This window comes from Oncorhynchus keta, unplaced genomic scaffold, assembly GCF_023373465.1.
Source record: "Oncorhynchus keta strain PuntledgeMale-10-30-2019 unplaced genomic scaffold, Oket_V2 Un_scaffold_5244_pilon_pilon, whole genome shotgun sequence".
NCBI classification, from domain to species: domain Eukaryota; kingdom Metazoa; phylum Chordata; class Actinopteri; order Salmoniformes; family Salmonidae; genus Oncorhynchus; species Oncorhynchus keta.
The window spans coordinates 26482-47395 of NW_026290956.1; the positions used below are offsets into that span (position 1 = coordinate 26482).

A 20914-nucleotide genomic window follows, 5' to 3' on the forward strand; every position below is an offset into this window, starting at 1 on the left:
TGTTAATGTAACTGAGTCTCTGGATAAGAACGTCTGTTAAATGACTAACATGTTAATGTAACTGAGTCTCTGGATAAGAACGTCTGTTAAATGACTAACATGTTAATGTAACTGAGTCTCTGGATAAGAACGTCTGTTAAATGACTAACATGTTAATGTAACTGAGTCTCTGGATAAGAACGTCTGTTAAATGACTAACATGTTAATGTAACTGAGTCTCTGGATAAGAACGTCTGTTAAATGACTAACATGTTAATGTAACTGAGTCTCTGGATAAGAACGTCTGTTAAATGACTAACATGTTAATGTAACTGAGTCTCTGGATAAGAACGTCTGTTAAATGACTAACATGTTAATGTAACTGAGTCTCTGGATAAGAACGTCTGTTAAATGACTAACATGTTAATGTAACTGAGTCTCTGGATAAGAACGTCTGTTAAATGACTAACATGTTAATGTAACTGAGTCTCTGGATAAGAACGTCTGTTAAATGACTAACATGTTAATGTAACTGAGTCTCTGGATAAGAACGTCTGTTAAATGACTAACATGTTAATGTAACTGAGTCTCTGGATAAGAACGTCTGTTAAATGACTAACATGTTAATGTAACTGAGTCTCTGGATAAGAACGTCTGTTAAATGACTAACATGTTAATGTAACTGAGTCTCTGGATAAGAACGTCTGTTAAATGACTAACATGTTAATGTAACTGAGTCTCTGGATAAGAACGTCTGTTAAATGACTAACATGTTAATGTAACTGAGTCTCTCTGGATAAGAACGTCTGTTAAATGACTAACATGTTAATGTAACTGAGTCTCTGGATAAGAACGTCTGTTAAATGACTAACATGTTAATGTAACTGAGTCTCTGGATAAGAACGTCTGTTAAATGACTAACATGTTAATGTAACTGAGTCTCTGGATAAGAACGTCTGTTAAATGACTAACATGTTAATGTAACTGAGTCTCTGGATAAGAACGTCTGTTAAATGACTAACATGTTAATGTAACTGAGTCTCTGGATAAGAACGTCTGTTAAATGACTAACATGTTAATGTAACTGAGTCTCTGGATAAGAACGTCTGTTAAATGACTAACATGTTAATGTAACTGAGTCTCTGGATAAGAACGTCTGTTAAATGACTAACATGTTAATGTAACTGAGTCTCTCTGGATAAGAACGTCTGTTAAATGACTAACATGTTAATGTAACTGAGTCTCTGGATAAGAACGTCTGTTAAATGACTAACATGTTAATGTAACTGAGTCTCTGGATAAGAACGTCTGTTAAATGACTAACATGTTAATGTAACTGAGTCTCTGGATAAGAACGTCTGTTAAATGACTAACATGTTAATGTAACTGAGTCTCTGGATAAGAACGTCTGTTAAATGACTAACATGTTAATGTAACTGAGTCTCTGGATAAGAACGTCTGTTAAATGACTAACATGTTAATGTAACTGAGTCTCTGGATAAGAACGTCTGTTAAATGACTAACATGTTAATGTAACTGAGTCTCTGGATAAGAACGTCTGTTAAATGACTAACATGTTAATGTAACTGAGTCTCTGGATAAGAACGTCTGTTAAATGACTAACATGTTAATGTAACTGAGTCTCTGGATAAGAACGTCTGTTAAATGACTAACATGTTAATGTAACTGAGTCTCTGGATAAGAACGTCTGTTAAATGACTAACATGTTAATGTAACTGAGTCTCTGGATAAGAACGTCTGTTAAATGACTAACATGTTAATGTAACTGAGTCTCTCTGGATAAGAACGTCTGTTAAATGACTAACATGTTAATGTAACTGAGTCTCTGGATAAGAACGTCTGTTAAATGACTAACATGTTAATGTAACTGAGTCTCTGGATAAGAACGTCTGTTAAATGACTAACATGTTAATGTAACTGAGTCTCTGGATAAGAACGTCTGTTAAATGACTAACATGTTAATGTAACTGAGTCTCTGGATAAGAACGTCTGTTAAATGACTAACATGTTAATGTAACTGAGTCTCTGGATAAGAACGTCTGTTAAATGACTAACATGTTAATGTAACTGAGTCTCTCTGGATAAGAACGTCTGTTAAATGACTAACATGTTAATGTAACTGAGTCTCTGGATAAGAACGTCTGTTAAATGACTAACATGTTAATGTAACTGAGTCTCTCTGGATAAGAACGTCTGTTAAATGACTAACATGTTAATGTAACTGAGTCTCTGGATAAGAACGTCTGTTAAATGACTAACATGTTAATGTAACTGAGTCTCTGGATAAGAACGTCTGTTAAATGACTAACATGTTAATGTAACTGAGTCTCTGGATAAGAACGTCTGTTAAATGACTAACATGTTAATGTAACTGAGTCTCTGGATAAGAACGTCTGTTAAATGACTAACATGTTAATGTAACTGAGTCTCTGGATAAGAACGTCTGTTAAATGACTAACATGTTAATGTAACTGAGTCTCTCTGGATAAGAACGTCTGTTAAATGACTAACATGTTAATGTAACTGAGTCTCTGGATAAGAACGTCTGTTAAATGACTAACATGTTAATGTAACTGAGTCTCTGGATAAGAACGTCTGTTAAATGACTAACATGTTAATGTAACTGAGTCTCTGGATAAGAACGTCTGTTAAATGACTAACATGTTAATGTAACTGAGTCTCTGGATAAGAACGTCTGTTAAATGACTAACATGTTAATGTAACTGAGTCTCTGGATAAGAACGTCTGTTAAATGACTAACATGTTAATGTAACTGAGTCTCTGGATAAGAACGTCTGTTAAATGACTAACATGTTAATGTAACTGAGTCTCTGGATAAGAACGTCTGTTAAATGACTAACATGTTAATGTAACTGAGTCTCTGGATAAGAACGTCTGTTAAATGACTAACATGTTAATGTAACTGAGTCTCTGGATAAGAACGTCTGTTAAATGACTAACATGTTAATGTAACTGAGTCTCTGGATAAGAACGTCTGTTAAATGACTAACATGTTAATGTAACTGAGTCTCTGGATAAGAACGTCTGTTAAATGACTAACATGTTAATGTAACTGAGTCTCTGGATAAGAACGTCTGTTAAATGACTAACATGTTAATGTAACTGAGTCTCTGGATAAGAACGTCTGTTAAATGACTAACATGTTAATGTAACTGAGTCTCTGGATAAGAACGTCTGTTAAATGACTAACATGTTAATGTAACTGAGTCTCTGGATAAGAACGTCTGTTAAATGACTAACATGTTAATGTAACTGAGTCTCTGGATAAGAACGTCTGTTAAATGACTAACATGTTAATGTAACTGAGTCTCTGGATAAGAACGTCTGTTAAATGACTAACATGTTAATGTAACTGAGTCTCTGGATAAGAACGTCTGTTAAATGACTAACATGTTAATGTAACTGAGTCTCTGGATAAGAACGTCTGTTAAATGACTAACATGTTAATGTAACTGAGTCTCTGGATAAGAACGTCTGTTAAATGACTAACATGTTAATGTAACTGAGTCTATGGATAAGAACGTCTGTTAAATGACTAACATGTTAATGTAACTGAGTCTCTGGATAAGAACGTCTGTTAAATGACTAACATGTTAATGTAACTGAGTCTCTGGATAAGAACGTCTGTTAAATGACTAACATGTTAATGTAACTGAGTCTCTGGATAAGAACGTCTGTTAAATGACTAACATGTTAATGTAACTGAGTCTCTGGATAAGAACGTCTGTTAAATGACTAACATGTTAATGTAACTGAGTCTCTGGATAAGAACGTCTGTTAAATGACTAACATGTTAATGTAACTGAGTCTCTGGATAAGAACGTCTGTTAAATGACTAACATGTTAATGTAACTGAGTCTCTGGATAAGAACGTCTGTTAAATGACTAACATGTTAATGTAACTGAGTCTCTGGATAAGAACGTCTGTTAAATGACTAACATGTTAATGTAACTGAGTCTCTGGATAAGAACGTCTGTTAAATGACTAACATGTTAATGTAACTGAGTCTCTGGATAAGAACGTCTGTTAAATGACTAACATGTTAATGTAACTGAGTCTCTGGATAAGAACGTCTGTTAAATGACTAACATGTTAATGTAACTGAGTCTCTGGATAAGAACGTCTGTTAAATGACTAACATGTTAATGTAACTGAGTCTCTCTGGATAAGAACGTCTGTTAAATGACTAACATGTTAATGTAACTGAGTCTCTGGATAAGAACGTCTGTTAAATGACTAACATGTTAATGTAACTGAGTCTCTGGATAAGAACGTCTGTTAAATGACTAACATGTTAATGTAACTGAGTCTCTGGATAAGAACGTCTGTTAAATGACTAACATGTTAATGTAACTGAGTCTCTGGATAAGAACGTCTGTTAAATGACTAACATGTTAATGTAACTGAGTCTCTGGATAAGAACGTCTGTTAAATGACTAACATGTTAATGTAACTGAGTCTCTGGATAAGAACGTCTGTTAAATGACTAACATGTTAATGTAACTGAGTCTCTGGATAAGAACGTCTGTTAAATGACTAACATGTTAATGTAACTGAGTCTCTGGATAAGAACGTCTGTTAAATGACTAACATGTTAATGTAACTGAGTCTCTGGATAAGAACGTCTGTTAAATGACTAACATGTTAATGTAACTGAGTCTCTGGATAAGAACGTCTGTTAAATGACTAACATGTTAATGTAACTGAGTCTCTGGATAAGAACGTCTGTTAAATGACTAACATGTTAATGTAACTGAGTCTCTGGATAAGAACGTCTGTTAAATGACTAACATGTTAATGTAACTGAGTCTCTGGATAAGAACGTCTGTTAAATGACTAACATGTTAATGTAACTGAGTCTCTGGATAAGAACGTCTGTTAAATGACTAACATGTTAATGTAACTGAGTCTCTGGATAAGAACGTCTGTTAAATGACTAACATGTTAATGTAACTGAGTCTCTGGATAAGAACGTCTGTTAAATGACTAACATGTTAATGTAACTGAGTCTCTGGATAAGAACGTCTGTTAAATGACTAACATGTTAATGTAACTGAGTCTCTCTGGATAAGAACGTCTGTTAAATGACTAACATGTTAATGTAACTGAGTCTCTGGATAAGAACGTCTGTTAAATGACTAACATGTTAATGTAACTGAGTCTCTGGATAAGAACGTCTGTTAAATGACTAACATGTTAATGTAACTGAGTCTCTGGATAAGAACGTCTGTTAAATGACTAACATGTTAATGTAACTGAGTCTCTGGATAAGAACGTCTGTTAAATGACTAACATGTTAATGTAACTGAGTCTCTGGATAAGAACGTCTGTTAAATGACTAACATGTTAATGTAACTGAGTCTCTGGATAAGAACGTCTGTTAAATGACTAACATGTTAATGTAACTGAGTCTCTGGATAAGAACGTCTGTTAAATGACTAACATGTTAATGTAACTGAGTCTCTGGATAAGAACGTCTGTTAAATGACTAACATGTTAATGTAACTGAGTCTCTGGATAAGAACGTCTGTTAAATGACTAACATGTTAATGTAACTGAGTCTCTGGATAAGAACGTCTGTTAAATGACTAACATGTTAATGTAACTGAGTCTCTGGATAAGAACGTCTGTTAAATGACTAACATGTTAATGTAACTGAGTCTCTGGATAAGAACGTCTGTTAAATGACTAACATGTTAATGTAACTGAGTCTCTGGATAAGAACGTCTGTTAAATGACTAACATGTTAATGTAACTGAGTCTCTGGATAAGAACGTCTGTTAAATGACTAACATGTTAATGTAACTGAGTCTCTGGATAAGAACGTCTGTTAAATGACTAACATGTTAATGTAACTGAGTCTCTGGATAAGAACGTCTGTTAAATGACTAACATGTTAATGTAACTGAGTCTCTGGATAAGAACGTCTGTTAAATGACTAACATGTTAATGTAACTGAGTCTCTGGATAAGAACGTCTGTTAAATGACTAACATGTTAATGTAACTGAGTCTCTGGATAAGAACGTCTGTTAAATGACTAACATGTTAATGTAACTGAGTCTCTGGATAAGAACGTCTGTTAAATGACTAACATGTTAATGTAACTGAGTCTCTGGATAAGAACGTCTGTTAAATGACTAACATGTTAATGTAACTGAGTCTCTGGATAAGAACGTCTGTTAAATGACTAACATGTTAATGTAACTGAGTCTCTGGATAAGAACGTCTGTTAAATGACTAACATGTTAATGTAACTGAGTCTCTGGATAAGAACGTCTGTTAAATGACTAACATGTTAATGTAACTGAGTCTCTGGATAAGAACGTCTGTTAAATGACTAACATGTTAATGTAACTGAGTCTCTGGATAAGAACGTCTGTTAAATGACTAACATGTTAATGTAACTGAGTCTCTGGATAAGAACGTCTGTTAAATGACTAACATGTTAATGTAACTGAGTCTCTGGATAAGAACGTCTGTTAAATGACTAACATGTTAATGTAACTGAGTCTCTGGATAAGAACGTCTGTTAAATGACTAACATGTTAATGTAACTGAGTCTCTGGATAAGAACGTCTGTTAAATGACTAACATGTTAATGTAACTGAGTCTCTGGATAAGAACGTCTGTTAAATGACTAACATGTTAATGTAACTGAGTCTCTCTGGATAAGAACGTCTGTTAAATGACTAACATGTTAATGTAACTGAGTCTCTGGATAAGAACGTCTGTTAAATGACTAACATGTTAATGTAACTGAGTCTCTGGATAAGAACGTCTGTTAAATGACTAACATGTTAATGTAACTGAGTCTCTGGATAAGAACGTCTGTTAAATGACTAACATGTTAATGTAACTGAGTCTCTGGATAAGAACGTCTGTTAAATGACTAACATGTTAATGTAACTGAGTCTCTGGATAAGAACGTCTGTTAAATGACTAACATGTTAATGTAACTGAGTCTCTGGATAAGAACGTCTGTTAAATGACTAACATGTTAATGTAACTGAGTCTCTGGATAAGAACGTCTGTTAAATGACTAACATGTTAATGTAACTGAGTCTCTGGATAAGAACGTCTGTTAAATGACTAACATGTTAATGTAACTGAGTCTCTCTGGATAAGAACGTCTGTTAAATGACTAACATGTTAATGTAACTGAGTCTCTGGATAAGAACGTCTGTTAAATGACTAACATGTTAATGTAACTGAGTCTCTGGATAAGAACGTCTGTTAAATGACTAACATGTTAATGTAACTGAGTCTCTGGATAAGAACGTCTGTTAAATGACTAACATGTTAATGTAACTGAGTCTCTGGATAAGAACGTCTGTTAAATGACTAACATGTTAATGTAACTGAGTCTCTGGATAAGAACGTCTGTTAAATGACTAACATGTTAATGTAACTGAGTCTCTGGATAAGAACGTCTGTTAAATGACTAACATGTTAATGTAACTGAGTCTCTGGATAAGAACGTCTGTTAAATGACTAACATGTTAATGTAACTGAGTCTCTGGATAAGAACGTCTGTTAAATGACTAACATGTTAATGTAACTGAGTCTCTGGATAAGAACGTCTGTTAAATGACTAACATGTTAATGTAACTGAGTCTCTGGATAAGAACGTCTGTTAAATGACTAACATGTTAATGTAACTGAGTCTCTGGATAAGAACGTCTGTTAAATGACTAACATGTTAATGTAACTGAGTCTCTGGATAAGAACGTCTGTTAAATGACTAACATGTTAATGTAACTGAGTCTCTGGATAAGAACGTCTGTTAAATGACTAACATGTTAATGTAACTGAGTCTCTGGATAAGAACGCCTGTTAAATGACTAACATGTTAATGTAACTGAGTCTCTGGATAAGAACGTCTGTTAAATGACTAACATGTTAATGTAACTGAGTCTCTGGATAAGAACGTCTGTTAAATGACTAACATGTTAATGTAACTGAGTCTCTGGATAAGAACGTCTGTTAAATGACTAACATGTTAATGTAACTGAGTCTCTGGATAAGAACGTCTGTTAAATGACTAACATGTTAATGTAACTGAGTCTCTCTGGATAAGAACGTCTGTTAAATGACTAACATGTTAATGTAACTGAGTCTCTGGATAAGAACGTCTGTTAAATGACTAACATGTTAATGTAACTGAGTCTCTGGATAAGAACGTCTGTTAAATGACTAACATGTTAATGTAACTGAGTCTCTGGATAAGAACGTCTGTTAAATGACTAACATGTTAATGTAACTGAGTCTCTGGATAAGAACGTCTGTTAAATGACTAACATGTTAATGTAACTGAGTCTCTGGATAAGAACGTCTGTTAAATGACTAACATGTTAATGTAACTGAGTCTCTGGATAAGAACGTCTGTTAAATGACTAACATGTTAATGTAACTGAGTCTCTGGATAAGAACGTCTGTTAAATGACTAACATGTTAATGTAACTGAGTCTCTGGATAAGAACGCCTGTTAAATGACTAACATGTTAATGTAACTGAGTCTCTCTGGATAAGAACGTCTGTTAAATGACTAACATGTTAATGTAACTGAGTCTCTGGATAAGAACGTCTGTTAAATGACTAACATGTTAATGTAACTGAGTCTCTGGATAAGAACGTCTGTTAAATGACTAACATGTTAATGTAACTGAGTCTCTGGATAAGAACGCCTGTTAAATGACTAACATGTTAATGTAACTGAGTCTCTGGATAAGAACGTCTGTTAAATGACTAACATGTTAATGTAACTGAGTCTCTGGATAAGAACGTCTGTTAAATGACTAACATGTTAATGTAACTGAGTCTCTGGATAAGAACGTCTGTTAAATGACTAACATGTTAATGTAACTGAGTCTCTGGATAAGAACGTCTGTTAAATGACTAACATGTTAATGTAACTGAGTCTCTGGATAAGAACGTCTGTTAAATGACTAACATGTTAATGTAACTGAGTCTCTGGATAAGAACGTCTGTTAAATGACTAACATGTTAATGTAACTGAGTCTCTGGATAAGAACGTCTGTTAAATGACTAACATGTTAATGTAACTGAGTCTCTGGATAAGAACGTCTGTTAAATGACTAACATGTTAATGTAACTGAGTCTCTGGATAAGAACGTCTGTTAAATGACTAACATGTTAATGTAACTGAGTCTCTGGATAAGAACGTCTGTTAAATGACTAACATGTTAATGTAACTGAGTCTCTGGATAAGAACGTCTGTTAAATGACTAACATGTTAATGTAACTGAGTCTCTCTGGATAAGAACGTCTGTTAAATGACTAACATGTTAATGTAACTGAGTCTCTGGATAAGAACGCCTGTTAAATGACTAACATGTTAATGTAACTGAGTCTCTGGATAAGAACGTCTGTTAAATGACTAACATGTTAATGTAACTGAGTCTCTGGATAAGAACGTCTGTTAAATGACTAACATGTTAATGTAACTGAGTCTCTGGATAAGAACGTCTGTTAAATGACTAACATGTTAATGTAACTGAGTCTCTGGATAAGAACGCCTGTTAAATGACTAACATGTTAATGTAACTGAGTCTCTGGATAAGAACGTCTGTTAAATGACTAACATGTTAATGTAACTGAGTCTCTGGATAAGAACGTCTGTTAAATGACTAACATGTTAATGTAACTGAGTCTCTGGATAAGAACGTCTGTTAAATGACTAACATGTTAATGTAACTGAGTCTCTGGATAAGAACGTCTGTTAAATGACTAACATGTTAATGTAACTGAGTCTCTGGATAAGAACGTCTGTTAAATGACTAACATGTTAATGTAACTGAGTCTCTGGATAAGAACGTCTGTTAAATGACTAACATGTTAATGTAACTGAGTCTCTGGATAAGAACGCCTGTTAAATGACTAACATGTTAATGTAACTGAGTCTCTGGATAAGAACGTCTGTTAAATGACTAACATGTTAATGTAACTGAGTCTCTGGATAAGAACGTCTGTTAAATGACTAACATGTTAATGTAACTGAGTCTCTGGATAAGAACGTCTGTTAAATGACTAACATGTTAATGTAACTGAGTCTCTGGATAAGAACGTCTGTTAAATGACTAACATGTTAATGTAACTGAGTCTCTGGATAAGAACGTCTGTTAAATGACTAACATGTTAATGTAACTGAGTCTCTGGATAAGAACGTCTGTTAAATGACTAACATGTTAATGTAACTGAGTCTCTGGATAAGAACGTCTGTTAAATGACTAACATGTTAATGTAACTGAGTCTCTGGATAAGAACGTCTGTTAAATGACTAACATGTTAATGTAACTGAGTCTCTGGATAAGAACGTCTGTTAAATGACTAACATGTTAATGTAACTGAGTCTCTGGATAAGAACGTCTGTTAAATGACTAACATGTTAATGTAACTGAGTCTCTGGATAAGAACGTCTGTTAAATGACTAACATGTTAATGTAACTGAGTCTCTGGATAAGAACGTCTGTTAAATGACTAACATGTTAATGTAACTGAGTCTCTGGATAAGAACGTCTGTTAAATGACTAACATGTTAATGTAACTGAGTCTCTGGATAAGAACGTCTGTTAAATGACTAACATGTTAATGTAACTGAGTCTCTGGATAAGAACGTCTGTTAAATGACTAACATGTTAATGTAACTGAGTCTCTGGATAAGAACGTCTGTTAAATGACTAACATGTTAATGTAACTGAGTCTCTGGATAAGAACGTCTGTTAAATGACTAACATGTTAATGTAACTGAGTCTCTGGATAAGAACGCCTGTTAAATGACTAACATGTTAATGTAACTGAGTCTCTGGATAAGAACGTCTGTTAAATGACTAACATGTTAATGTAACTGAGTCTCTGGATAAGAACGTCTGTTAAATGACTAACATGTTAATGTAACTGAGTCTCTGGATAAGAACGTCTGTTAAATGACTAACATGTTAATGTAACTGAGTCTCTGGATAAGAACGTCTGTTAAATGACTAACATGTTAATGTAACTGAGTCTCTGGATAAGAACGTCTGTTAAATGACTAACATGTTAATGTAACTGAGTCTCTGGATAAGAACGTCTGTTAAATGACTAACATGTTAATGTAACTGAGTCTCTGGATAAGAACGTCTGTTAAATGACTAACATGTTAATGTAACTGAGTCTCTGGATAAGAACGTCTGTTAAATGACTAACATGTTAATGTAACTGAGTCTCTGGATAAGAACGTCTGTTAAATGACTAACATGTTAATGTAACTGAGTCTCTGGATAAGAACGTCTGTTAAATGACTAACATGTTAATGTAACTGAGTCTCTGGATAAGAACGTCTGTTAAATGACTAACATGTTAATGTAACTGAGTCTCTGGATAAGAACGTCTGTTAAATGACTAACATGTTAATGTAACTGAGTCTCTGGATAAGAACGTCTGTTAAATGACTAACATGTTAATGTAACTGAGTCTCTGGATAAGAACGCCTGTTAAATGACTAACATGTTAATGTAACTGAGTCTCTGGATAAGAACGTCTGTTAAATGACTAACATGTTAATGTAACTGAGTCTCTGGATAAGAACGTCTGTTAAATGACTAACATGTTAATGTAACTGAGTCTCTGGATAAGAACGTCTGTTAAATGACTAACATGTTAATGTAACTGAGTCTCTGGATAAGAACGTCTGTTAAATGACTAACATGTTAATGTAACTGAGTCTCTGGATAAGAACGTCTGTTAAATGACTAACATGTTAATGTAACTGAGTCTCTGGATAAGAACGTCTGTTAAATGACTAACATGTTAATGTAACTGAGTCTCTGGATAAGAACGTCTGTTAAATGACTAACATGTTAATGTAACTGAGTCTCTGGATAAGAACGTCTGTTAAATGACTAACATGTTAATGTAACTGAGTCTCTGGATAAGAACGTCTGTTAAATGACTAACATGTTAATGTAACGTCTGTTAAATGACTAACATGTTAATGTAACTGAGTCTCTGGATAAGAACGTCTGTTAAATGACTAACATGTTAATGTAACTGAGTCTCTGGATAAGAACGTCTGTTAAATGACTAACATGTTAATGTAACTGAGTCTCTGGATAAGAACGTCTGTTAAATGACTAACATGTTAATGTAACTGAGTCTCTGGATAAGAACGTCTGTTAAATGACTAACATGTTAATGTAACTGAGTCTCTGGATAAGAACGTCTGTTAAATGACTAACATGTTAATGTAACTGAGTCTCTGGATAAGAACGTCTGTTAAATGACTAACATGTTAATGTAACTGAGTCTCTGGATAAGAACGTCTGTTAAATGACTAACATGTTAATGTAACTGAGTCTCTGGATAAGAACGTCTGTTAAATGACTAACATGTTAATGTAACTGAGTCTCTGGATAAGAACGTCTGTTAAATGACTAACATGTTAATGTAACTGAGTCTCTGGATAAGAACGTCTGTTAAATGACTAACATGTTAATGTAACTGAGTCTCTGGATAAGAACGTCTGTTAAATGACTAACATGTTAATGTAACTGAGTCTCTGGATAAGAACGTCTGTTAAATGACTAACATGTTAATGTAACTGAGTCTCTGGATAAGAACGTCTGTTAAATGACTAACATGTTAATGTAACTGAGTCTCTGGATAAGAACGTCTGTTAAATGACTAACATGTTAATGTAACTGAGTCTCTGGATAAGAACGTCTGTTAAATGACTAACATGTTAATGTAACTGAGTCTCTGGATAAGAACGTCTGTTAAATGACTAACATGTTAATGTAACTGAGTCTCTGGATAAGAACGTCTGTTAAATGACTAACATGTTAATGTAACTGAGTCTCTGGATAAGAACGTCTGTTAAATGACTAACATGTTAATGTAACTGAGTCTCTGGATAAGAACGTCTGTTAAATGACTAACATGTTAATGTAACTGAGTCTCTGGATAAGAACGTCTGTTAAATGACTAACATGTTAATGTAACTGAGTCTCTGGATAAGAACGTCTGTTAAATGACTAACATGTTAATGTAACTGAGTCTCTCTGGATAAGAACGTCTGTTAAATGACTAACATGTTAATGTAACTGAGTCTCTGGATAAGAACGTCTGTTAAATGACTAACATGTTAATGTAACTGAGTCTCTGGATAAGAACGTCTGTTAAATGACTAACATGTTAATGTAACTGAGTCTCTGGATAAGAACGTCTGTTAAATGACTAACATGTTAATGTAACTAAGTCTCTGGATAAGAACGTCTGTTAAATGACTAACATGTTAATGTAACTGAGTCTCTGGATAAGAACGTCTGTTAAATGACTAACATGTTAATGTAACTGAGTCTCTGGATAAGAATGTCTGTTAAATGACTAACATGTTAATGTAACTGAGTCTCTCTGGATAAGAATGTCTGTTAAATGACTAACATGTTAATGTAACTGAGTCTCTCTGGATAAGAACGTCTGTTAAATGACTAACATGTTAATGTAACTGAGTCTCTCTGGATAAGAACGTCTGTTAAATGACTAACATGTTAATGTAACAGAGTCTCTGGATAAGAACGTCTGTTAAATGACTAACATGTTAATGTAACTGAGTCTCTGGATAAGAACGTCTGTTAAATGACTAACATGTTAATGTAACTGAGTCTCTGGATAAGAACGTCTGTTAAATGACTAACATGTTAATGTAACTGAGTCTCTGGATAAGAACGTCTGTTAAATGACTAACATGTTAATGTAACTGAGTCTCTGGATAAGAACGTCTGTTAAATGACTAACATGTTAATGTAACTGAGTCTCTGGATAAGAACGTCTGTTAAATGACTAACATGTTAATGTAACTGAGTCTCTGGATAAGAACGTCTGTTAAATGACTAACATGTTAATGTAACTGAGTCTCTGGATAAGAACGTCTGTTAAATGACTAACATGTTAATGTAACTGAGTCTCTGGATAAGAACGTCTGTTAAATGACTAACATGTTAATGTAACTGAGTCTCTGGATAAGAACGTCTGTTAAATGACTAACATGTTAATGTAACTGAGTCTCTGGATAAGAACGTCTGTTAAATGACTAACATGTTAATGTAACTGAGTCTCTGGATAAGAACGTCTGTTAAATGACTAACATGTTAATGTAACTGAGTCTCTGGATAAGAACGTCTGTTAAATGACTAACATGTTAATGTAACTGAGTCTCTGGATAAGAACGTCTGTTAAATGACTAACATGTTAATGTAACTGAGTCTCTGGATAAGAACGTCTGTTAAATGACTAACATGTTAATGTAACTGAGTCTCTGGATAAGAACGTCTGTTAAATGACTAACATGTTAATGTAACTGAGTCTCTGGATAAGAACGTCTGTTAAATGACTAACATGTTAATGTAACTGAGTCTCTGGATAAGAACGTCTGTTAAATGACTAACATGTTAATGTAACTGAGTCTCTGGATAAGAACGTCTGTTAAATGACTAACATGTTAATGTAACTGAGTCTCTGGATAAGAACGTCTGTTAAATGACTAACATGTTAATGTAACTGAGTCTCTGGATAAGAACGTCTGTTAAATGACTAACATGTTAATGTAACTGAGTCTCTGGATAAGAACGTCTGTTAAATGACTAACATGTTAATGTAACTGAGTCTCTGGATAAGAACGTCTGTTAAATGACTAACATGTTAATGTAACTGAGTCTCTGGATAAGAACGTCTGTTAAATGACTAACATGTTAATGTAACTGAGTCTCTGGATAAGAACGTCTGTTAAATGACTAACATGTTAATGTAACTGAGTCTCTGGATAAGAACGTCTGTTAAATGACTAACATGTTAATGTAACTGAGTCTCTGGATAAGAACGTCTGTTAAATGACTAACATGTTAATGTAACTGAGTCTCTGGATAAGAACGTCTGTTAAATGACTAACATGTTAATGTAACTGAGTCTCTGGATAAGAACGTCTGTTAAATGACTAACATGTTAATGTAACTGAGTCTCTGGATAAGAACGTCTGTTAAATGACTAACATGTTAATGTAACTGAGTCTCTGGATAAGAACGTCTGTTAAATGACTAACATGTTAATGTAACTGAGTCTCTGGATAAGAACGTCTGTTAAATGACTAACATGTTAATGTAACTGAGTCTCTGGATAAGAACGTCTGTTAAATGACTAACATGTTAATGTAACTGAGTCTCTGGATAAGAACGTCTGTTAAATGACTAACATGTTAATGTAACTGAGTCTCTGGATAAGAACGTCTGTTAAATGACTAACATGTTAATGTAACTGAGTCTCTGGATAAGAACGTCTGTTAAATGACTAACATGTTAATGTAACTGAGTCTCTGGATAAGAACGTCTGTTAAATGACTAACATGTTAATGTAACTGAGTCTCTGGATAAGAACGTCTGTTAAATGACTAACATGTTAATGTAACTGAGTCTCTGGATAAGAACGTCTGTTAAATGACTAACATGTTAATGTAACTGAGTCTCTGGATAAGAACGCCTGTTAAATGACTAACATGTTAATGTAACTGAGTCTCTGGATAAGAACGTCTGTTAAATGACTAACATGTTAATGTAACTGAGTCTCTGGATAAGAACGTCTGTTAAATGACTAACATGTTAATGTAACTGAGTCTCTCTGGATAAGAACGTCTGTTAAATGACTAACATGTTAATGTAACTGAGTCTCTGGATAAGAACGTCTGTTAAATGACTAACATGTTAATGTAACTGAGTCTCTGGATAAGAACGTCTGTTAAATGACTAACATGTTAATGTAACTGAGTCTCTGGATAAGAACGTCTGTTAAATGACTAACATGTTAATGTAACTGAGTCTCTGGATAAGAACGTCTGTTAAATGACTAACATGTTAATGTAACTGAGTCTCTGGATAAGAACGTCTGTTAAATGACTAACATGTTAATGTAACTGAGTCTCTGGATAAGAACGTCTGCTAAATGACTAACATGTTAATGTAACTGAGTCTCTGGATAAGAACGTCTGTTAAATGACTAACATGTTAATGTAACTGAGTCTCTGGATAAGAACGTCTGTTAAATGACTAACATGTTAATGTAACTGAGTCTCTGGATAAGAACGTCTGTTAAATGACTAACATGTTAATGTAACTGAGTCTCTGGATAAGAACGTCTGTTAAATGACTAACATGTTAATGTAACTGAGTCTCTCTGGATAAGAACGTCTGTTAAATGACTAACATGTTAATGTAACTGAGTCTCTCTGGATAAGAACGTCTGTTAAATGACTAACATGTTAATGTAACTGAGTCTCTGGATAAGAACGTCTGTTAAATGACTAACATGTTAATGTAACTGAGTCTCTGGATAAGAACGTCTGTTAAATGACTAACATGTTAATGTAACTGAGTCTCTGGATAAGAACGTCTGTTAAATGACTAACATGTTAATGTAACTGAGTCTCTGGATAAGAACGTCTGTTAAATGACTGTTATTGTAATATCTTACGTGAGGAAGTCCCTGACGTCCTCTACAGTGAGTTCTCCGGTGGTGTCCAGGCTGACGTCAGCCATGCTGAGGGGGGAGTCCAGAGGGGAGAGGGGAGGCGGGGAGGACAGGCCACACTGGGGGTCCTCGGTTAACCCTGGGGGTCAGGGGTTAGAGGTCAGACTGAGGCAATGTGAAAGGGGATTGGTTGACAGCCAGCTAGTAACTGTTAGTGTATAACTGTAGACCGTCCCCTCGCCCGTACCCCGGGCGCGAACCAGGAACCCTCTGCACACATCAACAACAGTCACCCACGAAGCATCGTTAACCATCGCTCCACAAAAGCCGCGGCCCTTGCAGAGCAAAGGGGAACCACTACTTCAAGGTCTCAGAGCAAGTGACGTCACTGATTGAAACGCTATTTAGCGCACACCGCTAACTAAGCTAGCCGTTTCACATCCGTTACATTAGCAGAAGGACCAATGAGAAGCGTTCCACGTACCTTCAGCCTGGTTCCAGTGAGTTCCGTTGGCCCGGAGAGGCATGGCTGCGTCGTCGCTATGGAGACAGAGAACAGCATCAGAGCAGTAGCTCACTGTGTTGTTGATACTGGGGCGGCGTAGCCTAGTGGTTAGCCTGTGTTGTTGATACTGGGGCGGCCTAGCCTAGTGGTTAGCCTGTGTTGTTGATACTGGGGCGGCGTAGCCTAGTGGTTAGCCTGTGTTGTTGATACTGGGGCGGCCTAGCCTAGTGGTTAGCCTGTGTTGTTGATACTGGGGCGGCCTAGCCTAGAGCGTTGGACCAGTAACCAGCAGGTAGCCTAGTGGTTAGCCTGTGTTGTTGATACTGGGGCGGCGTAGCCTAGTGGTTAGCGCGTTGGACCAGTAACCAGCAGGTAGCCTAGTGGTTAGCCTGTGTTGTTGATACTGGGGCGGCCTAGCCTAGTGGTTAGAGCAGGTAGCCTAGTGGTTAGCCTGTGTTGTTGATACTGGGGCGGCCTAGCCTAGTGGTTAGCCTGTGTTGTTGATACTGGGGCGGCCTAGCCTAGTGGTTAGCCTGTGTTGTTGATACTGGGGCGGCCTAGCCTAGTGGTTAGCCTGTGTTGTTGATACTGGGGCGGCCTAGCCTAGTGGTTAGCCTGTGTTGTTGATACTGGGGCGGCCTAGCCTAGTGGTTAGCCTGTGTTGTTGATACTGGGGCGGCCTAGCCTAGTGGTTAGAGCAGGTAGCCTAGTGGTTAGCCTGTGTTGTTGATACTGGGGCGGCCTAGCCTAGTGGTTAGCGCGTTGGACCAGTAACCAGCAGGTAGCCTAGTGGTTAGCCTGTGTTGTTGATACTGGGGCGGCCTAGCCTAGTGGTTAGCCTGTGTTGTTGATACTGGGGCGGCCTAGCCTAGTGGTTAGCGCGTTGGACCAGTAACCAGCAGGTAGCCTAGTGGTTAGCTCACTGTGTTGTTGATACTGGGGCGGCCTAGCCTAGTGGTTAGCCTGTGTTGTTGATACTGGGGCGGCGTAGCCTAGTGGTTAGCTCACTGTGTTGTTGATACTGGGGCGGCCTAGCCTAGTGGTTAGCCTGTGTTGTTGATACTGGGGCGGCGTAGCCTAGTGGTTAGCTCACTGTGTTGTTGATACTGGGGCGGCCTAGCCTAGTGGTTAGCCTGTGTTGTTGATACTGGGGCGGCGTAGCCTAGTGGTTAGCTCACTGTGTTGTTGATACTGGGGCGGCCTAGCCTAGTGGTTAGAGCAGGTAGCCTAGTGGTTAGAGCAGGTAGCCTAGTGGTTAGCGCGTTGGACTAGTAACCAGCAGGTAGCCTAGTGGTTAGAGCGTTGGACCAGTAACCAGCAGGTAGCCTAGTGGTTAGAGCGTTGGACCAGTAACCAGCAGGTAGCCTAGTGGTTAGCGCGTTGGACCAGTAACCAGCAGGTAGCCTAGTGGTTAGAGTGTTGGACCAGTAACCAGCAGGTAGCCTAGTGGTTAGAGCGTTGGACCAGTAACCAGCAGGTAGCCTAGTGGTTAGCGCGTTGGGCCAGTAACCAGCAGGTAGCCTAGTGGTTAGCCTGTGTTGTTGATACTGGGGCGGCCTAGCCTAGTGGTTAGCGCGTTGGACCAGTAACCAGCAGGTAGCCTAGTGGTTAGCCTGTGTTGTTGATACTGGGGCAGCCTAGTGGTTAGAGCGTTGGACCAGTAACCAGCAGGTAGCCTAGTGGTTAGCGCGTTGGACCAGTAACCAGCAGGTAGCCTAGTGGTTAGAGCGTTGGACCAGTAACCAGCAGGTAGCCTAGTGGTTAGCGCGTTGGACCAGTAACCAGCAGGTAGCCTAGTGGTTAGCGCGTTGGACCAGTAACCAGCAGGTAGCCTAGTGGTTAGAGCGTTGGACTAGTAACCAGCAGGTAGCCTAGTGGTTAGAGCGTTGGACTAGTAACCAGCAGGTAGCCTAGTGGTTAGAGCGTTGGACTAGTAACCAGCAGGTAGCCTAGTGGTTAGAGCGTTGGACTAGTAACCAGCAGGTAGCCTAGTGGTTAGAGCGTTGGACTAGTAACCAGCAGGTAGCCTAGTGGTTAGCGCGTTGGACCAGTAACCAGCAGGTAGCCTAGTGGTTAGCGCGTTGGACCAGTAACCAGCAGGTAGCCTAGTGGTTAGCGCGTTGGACCAGTAACCAGCAGGTAGCCTAGTGGTTAGCGCGTTGGACCAGTAACCAGCAGGTAGCCTAGTGGTTAGAGCAGGTAGCCTAGTGGTTAGAGCAGGTAGCCTAGTGGTTAGAGCGTTGGACTAGTAACCAGCAGGTAGCCTAGTGGTTAGCGCGTTGGACCAGTAACCAGCAGGTAGCCTAGTGGTTAGCGCGTTGGACCAGTAACCAGCAGGTAGCCTAGTGGTTAGCGCGTTGGACCAGTAACCAGCAGGTAGCCTAGTGGTTAGCGCGTTGGACCAGTAACCAGCAGGTAGCCTAGTGGTTAGCGCGTTGGACCAGTAACCGCAAAGGTTTCTAGATCAAATCCCCGAGCTGACAAGGTAAAAATCTGTCGTTATGCCCCTGAACAAGGCAGTTAACCCAGGCCGTCATTGAAAATAAGAATTTGTTCTTAACCGACTTGCCTAGTTAAATAAAGGATAAATAAAATAAAAATTTAGCATCTTGATCTTAATGATTAAATTGAATGATTTTACGAGGAGCCTTCATTCGGTCCAGGAAACAATGTCGTGAAAAGGGCAAAAAGAACAGCAGATAACAGTCTTTAGAACTGTGTTTGAGGCTTCTACTAGGAAGGGGAGCTGAATGAGAGGGGATTGAGCCAGGTGTCCGGCCGAGTGCCACAGGCTCGTGACGCGCGCTCACGAGAGAGTTAACTCTCGTTCCATTGCTTTTCTACAGACAATGGAATTCTCCGGTTGGAACTTTATTGAAGATTTATGATAAAAACATCCTAAAGATTGACTCTATACTTAGTTTGACAAGTTTCTACGACCTGTAATATAACTTTTTTCAACTTTTCGTCCGACGTTCAGCTGGACCTGGACTACAAAAGTATAGCCTCAATCTTTGCAGAAAAAGGTTAACGTGGTGCTTGAATGATCTGATTGATGAATGTCAATCTGAAAGGGTGCCATATATCTAATAATCTGAGGCTGGTGTTAGACTTGGTTGAGTAGTGTAGTTGAGTAGTGTAGTGACCTGGTGTTAGTGTGACCTGATGTAGTGACCTGGTGTTAGTGTGTGTAGTGACCTGATGTTAGTGTGTAGTGACCTGTGTTAGTGTGTGTGACCTGTGACCTGGTGTTAGTGTGTGTAGTGACCTGATGACCTAGTGTGTGTAGTGACCTGGTGTTGTGTAGTGTGTGTAGTGACCTGGTGTTAGTGTGTGTAGTGACCTGATGTTAGTGTGTGTAGTGACCTGGTGTTGTTAGTGTGTAGTGACCTGTGTTAGTGTGTGTAGTGACCTGGTGTTAGTGTGTAGTGACCTGATGTTAGTGTGTGTAGTGACCTGGTGTTAGTGTGTGTAGTGACCTGATGTTAGTGTGTGTAGTGACCTGATGTTAGTGTGTGTAGTGACCTGATGTTAGTGTGTGTAGTGACCTGGTGTTAGTGTGTAGTGACCTGATGTTAGTGTGTGTAGTGACCTGATGTTAGTGTGTGTAGTGACCTGATGTTAGTGTGTAGTGACCTGATGTTAGTGTGTGTAGTGACCTGATGTTAGTGTGTGTAGTGACCTGGTGTTAGTGTGTGTAGTGACCTGATGTTGTTAGTGTGACCTGTAGTGACCTGGTGTTAGTGTGTAGTGACCTGGTGTTAGAGTGACCTGTGTTGTGTGTGTAGTGACCTGATGTTAGTGTGTGTAGTGACCTGGTGTTAGTGTGTGTAGTGACCTGGTGTTAGTGTGTGTAGTGACCTGATGTTAGTGTGTG

The 20914-nt window shown here is 37.7% G+C and overlaps 1 protein-coding gene and 1 long non-coding RNA gene across 3 annotated transcripts in view; one reads left to right on the top strand and one right to left on the bottom strand.

Annotated features, from left to right (window-relative positions):
• Positions 1-16535: 16535 nt before the first annotated feature.
• The window catches only part of LOC127928996 (lethal(2) giant larvae protein homolog 1-like), a gene marked incomplete at its 3' end in the record, with an annotated part of 35318 nt that continues 30939 nt past the window's right edge, over positions 16536-20914 (bottom strand). Inside the window, exons 10-11 of the mRNA XM_052516642.1 lie at positions 17017-17072; positions 16536-16671 (exon numbers count right to left, since the gene is read on the bottom strand). Of these exons, the coding sequence (XP_052372602.1) occupies positions 16536-16671; positions 17017-17072 (192 nt within the window). The remainder of the gene's footprint in view (positions 16672-17016; positions 17073-20914) is intronic.
• Positions 17776-20157, top strand: LOC127928994 (uncharacterized). 2 transcript variants are annotated; one of them, XR_008133147.1, is made up of 4 exons: positions 17776-18397; positions 18709-18864; positions 19060-19215; positions 19297-20157. It is a non-coding gene; the product is annotated as an uncharacterized LOC127928994 (long non-coding RNA). The 2 variants fall into 2 exon arrangements; XR_008133148.1 differs by having other exon boundaries at positions 18709-18825.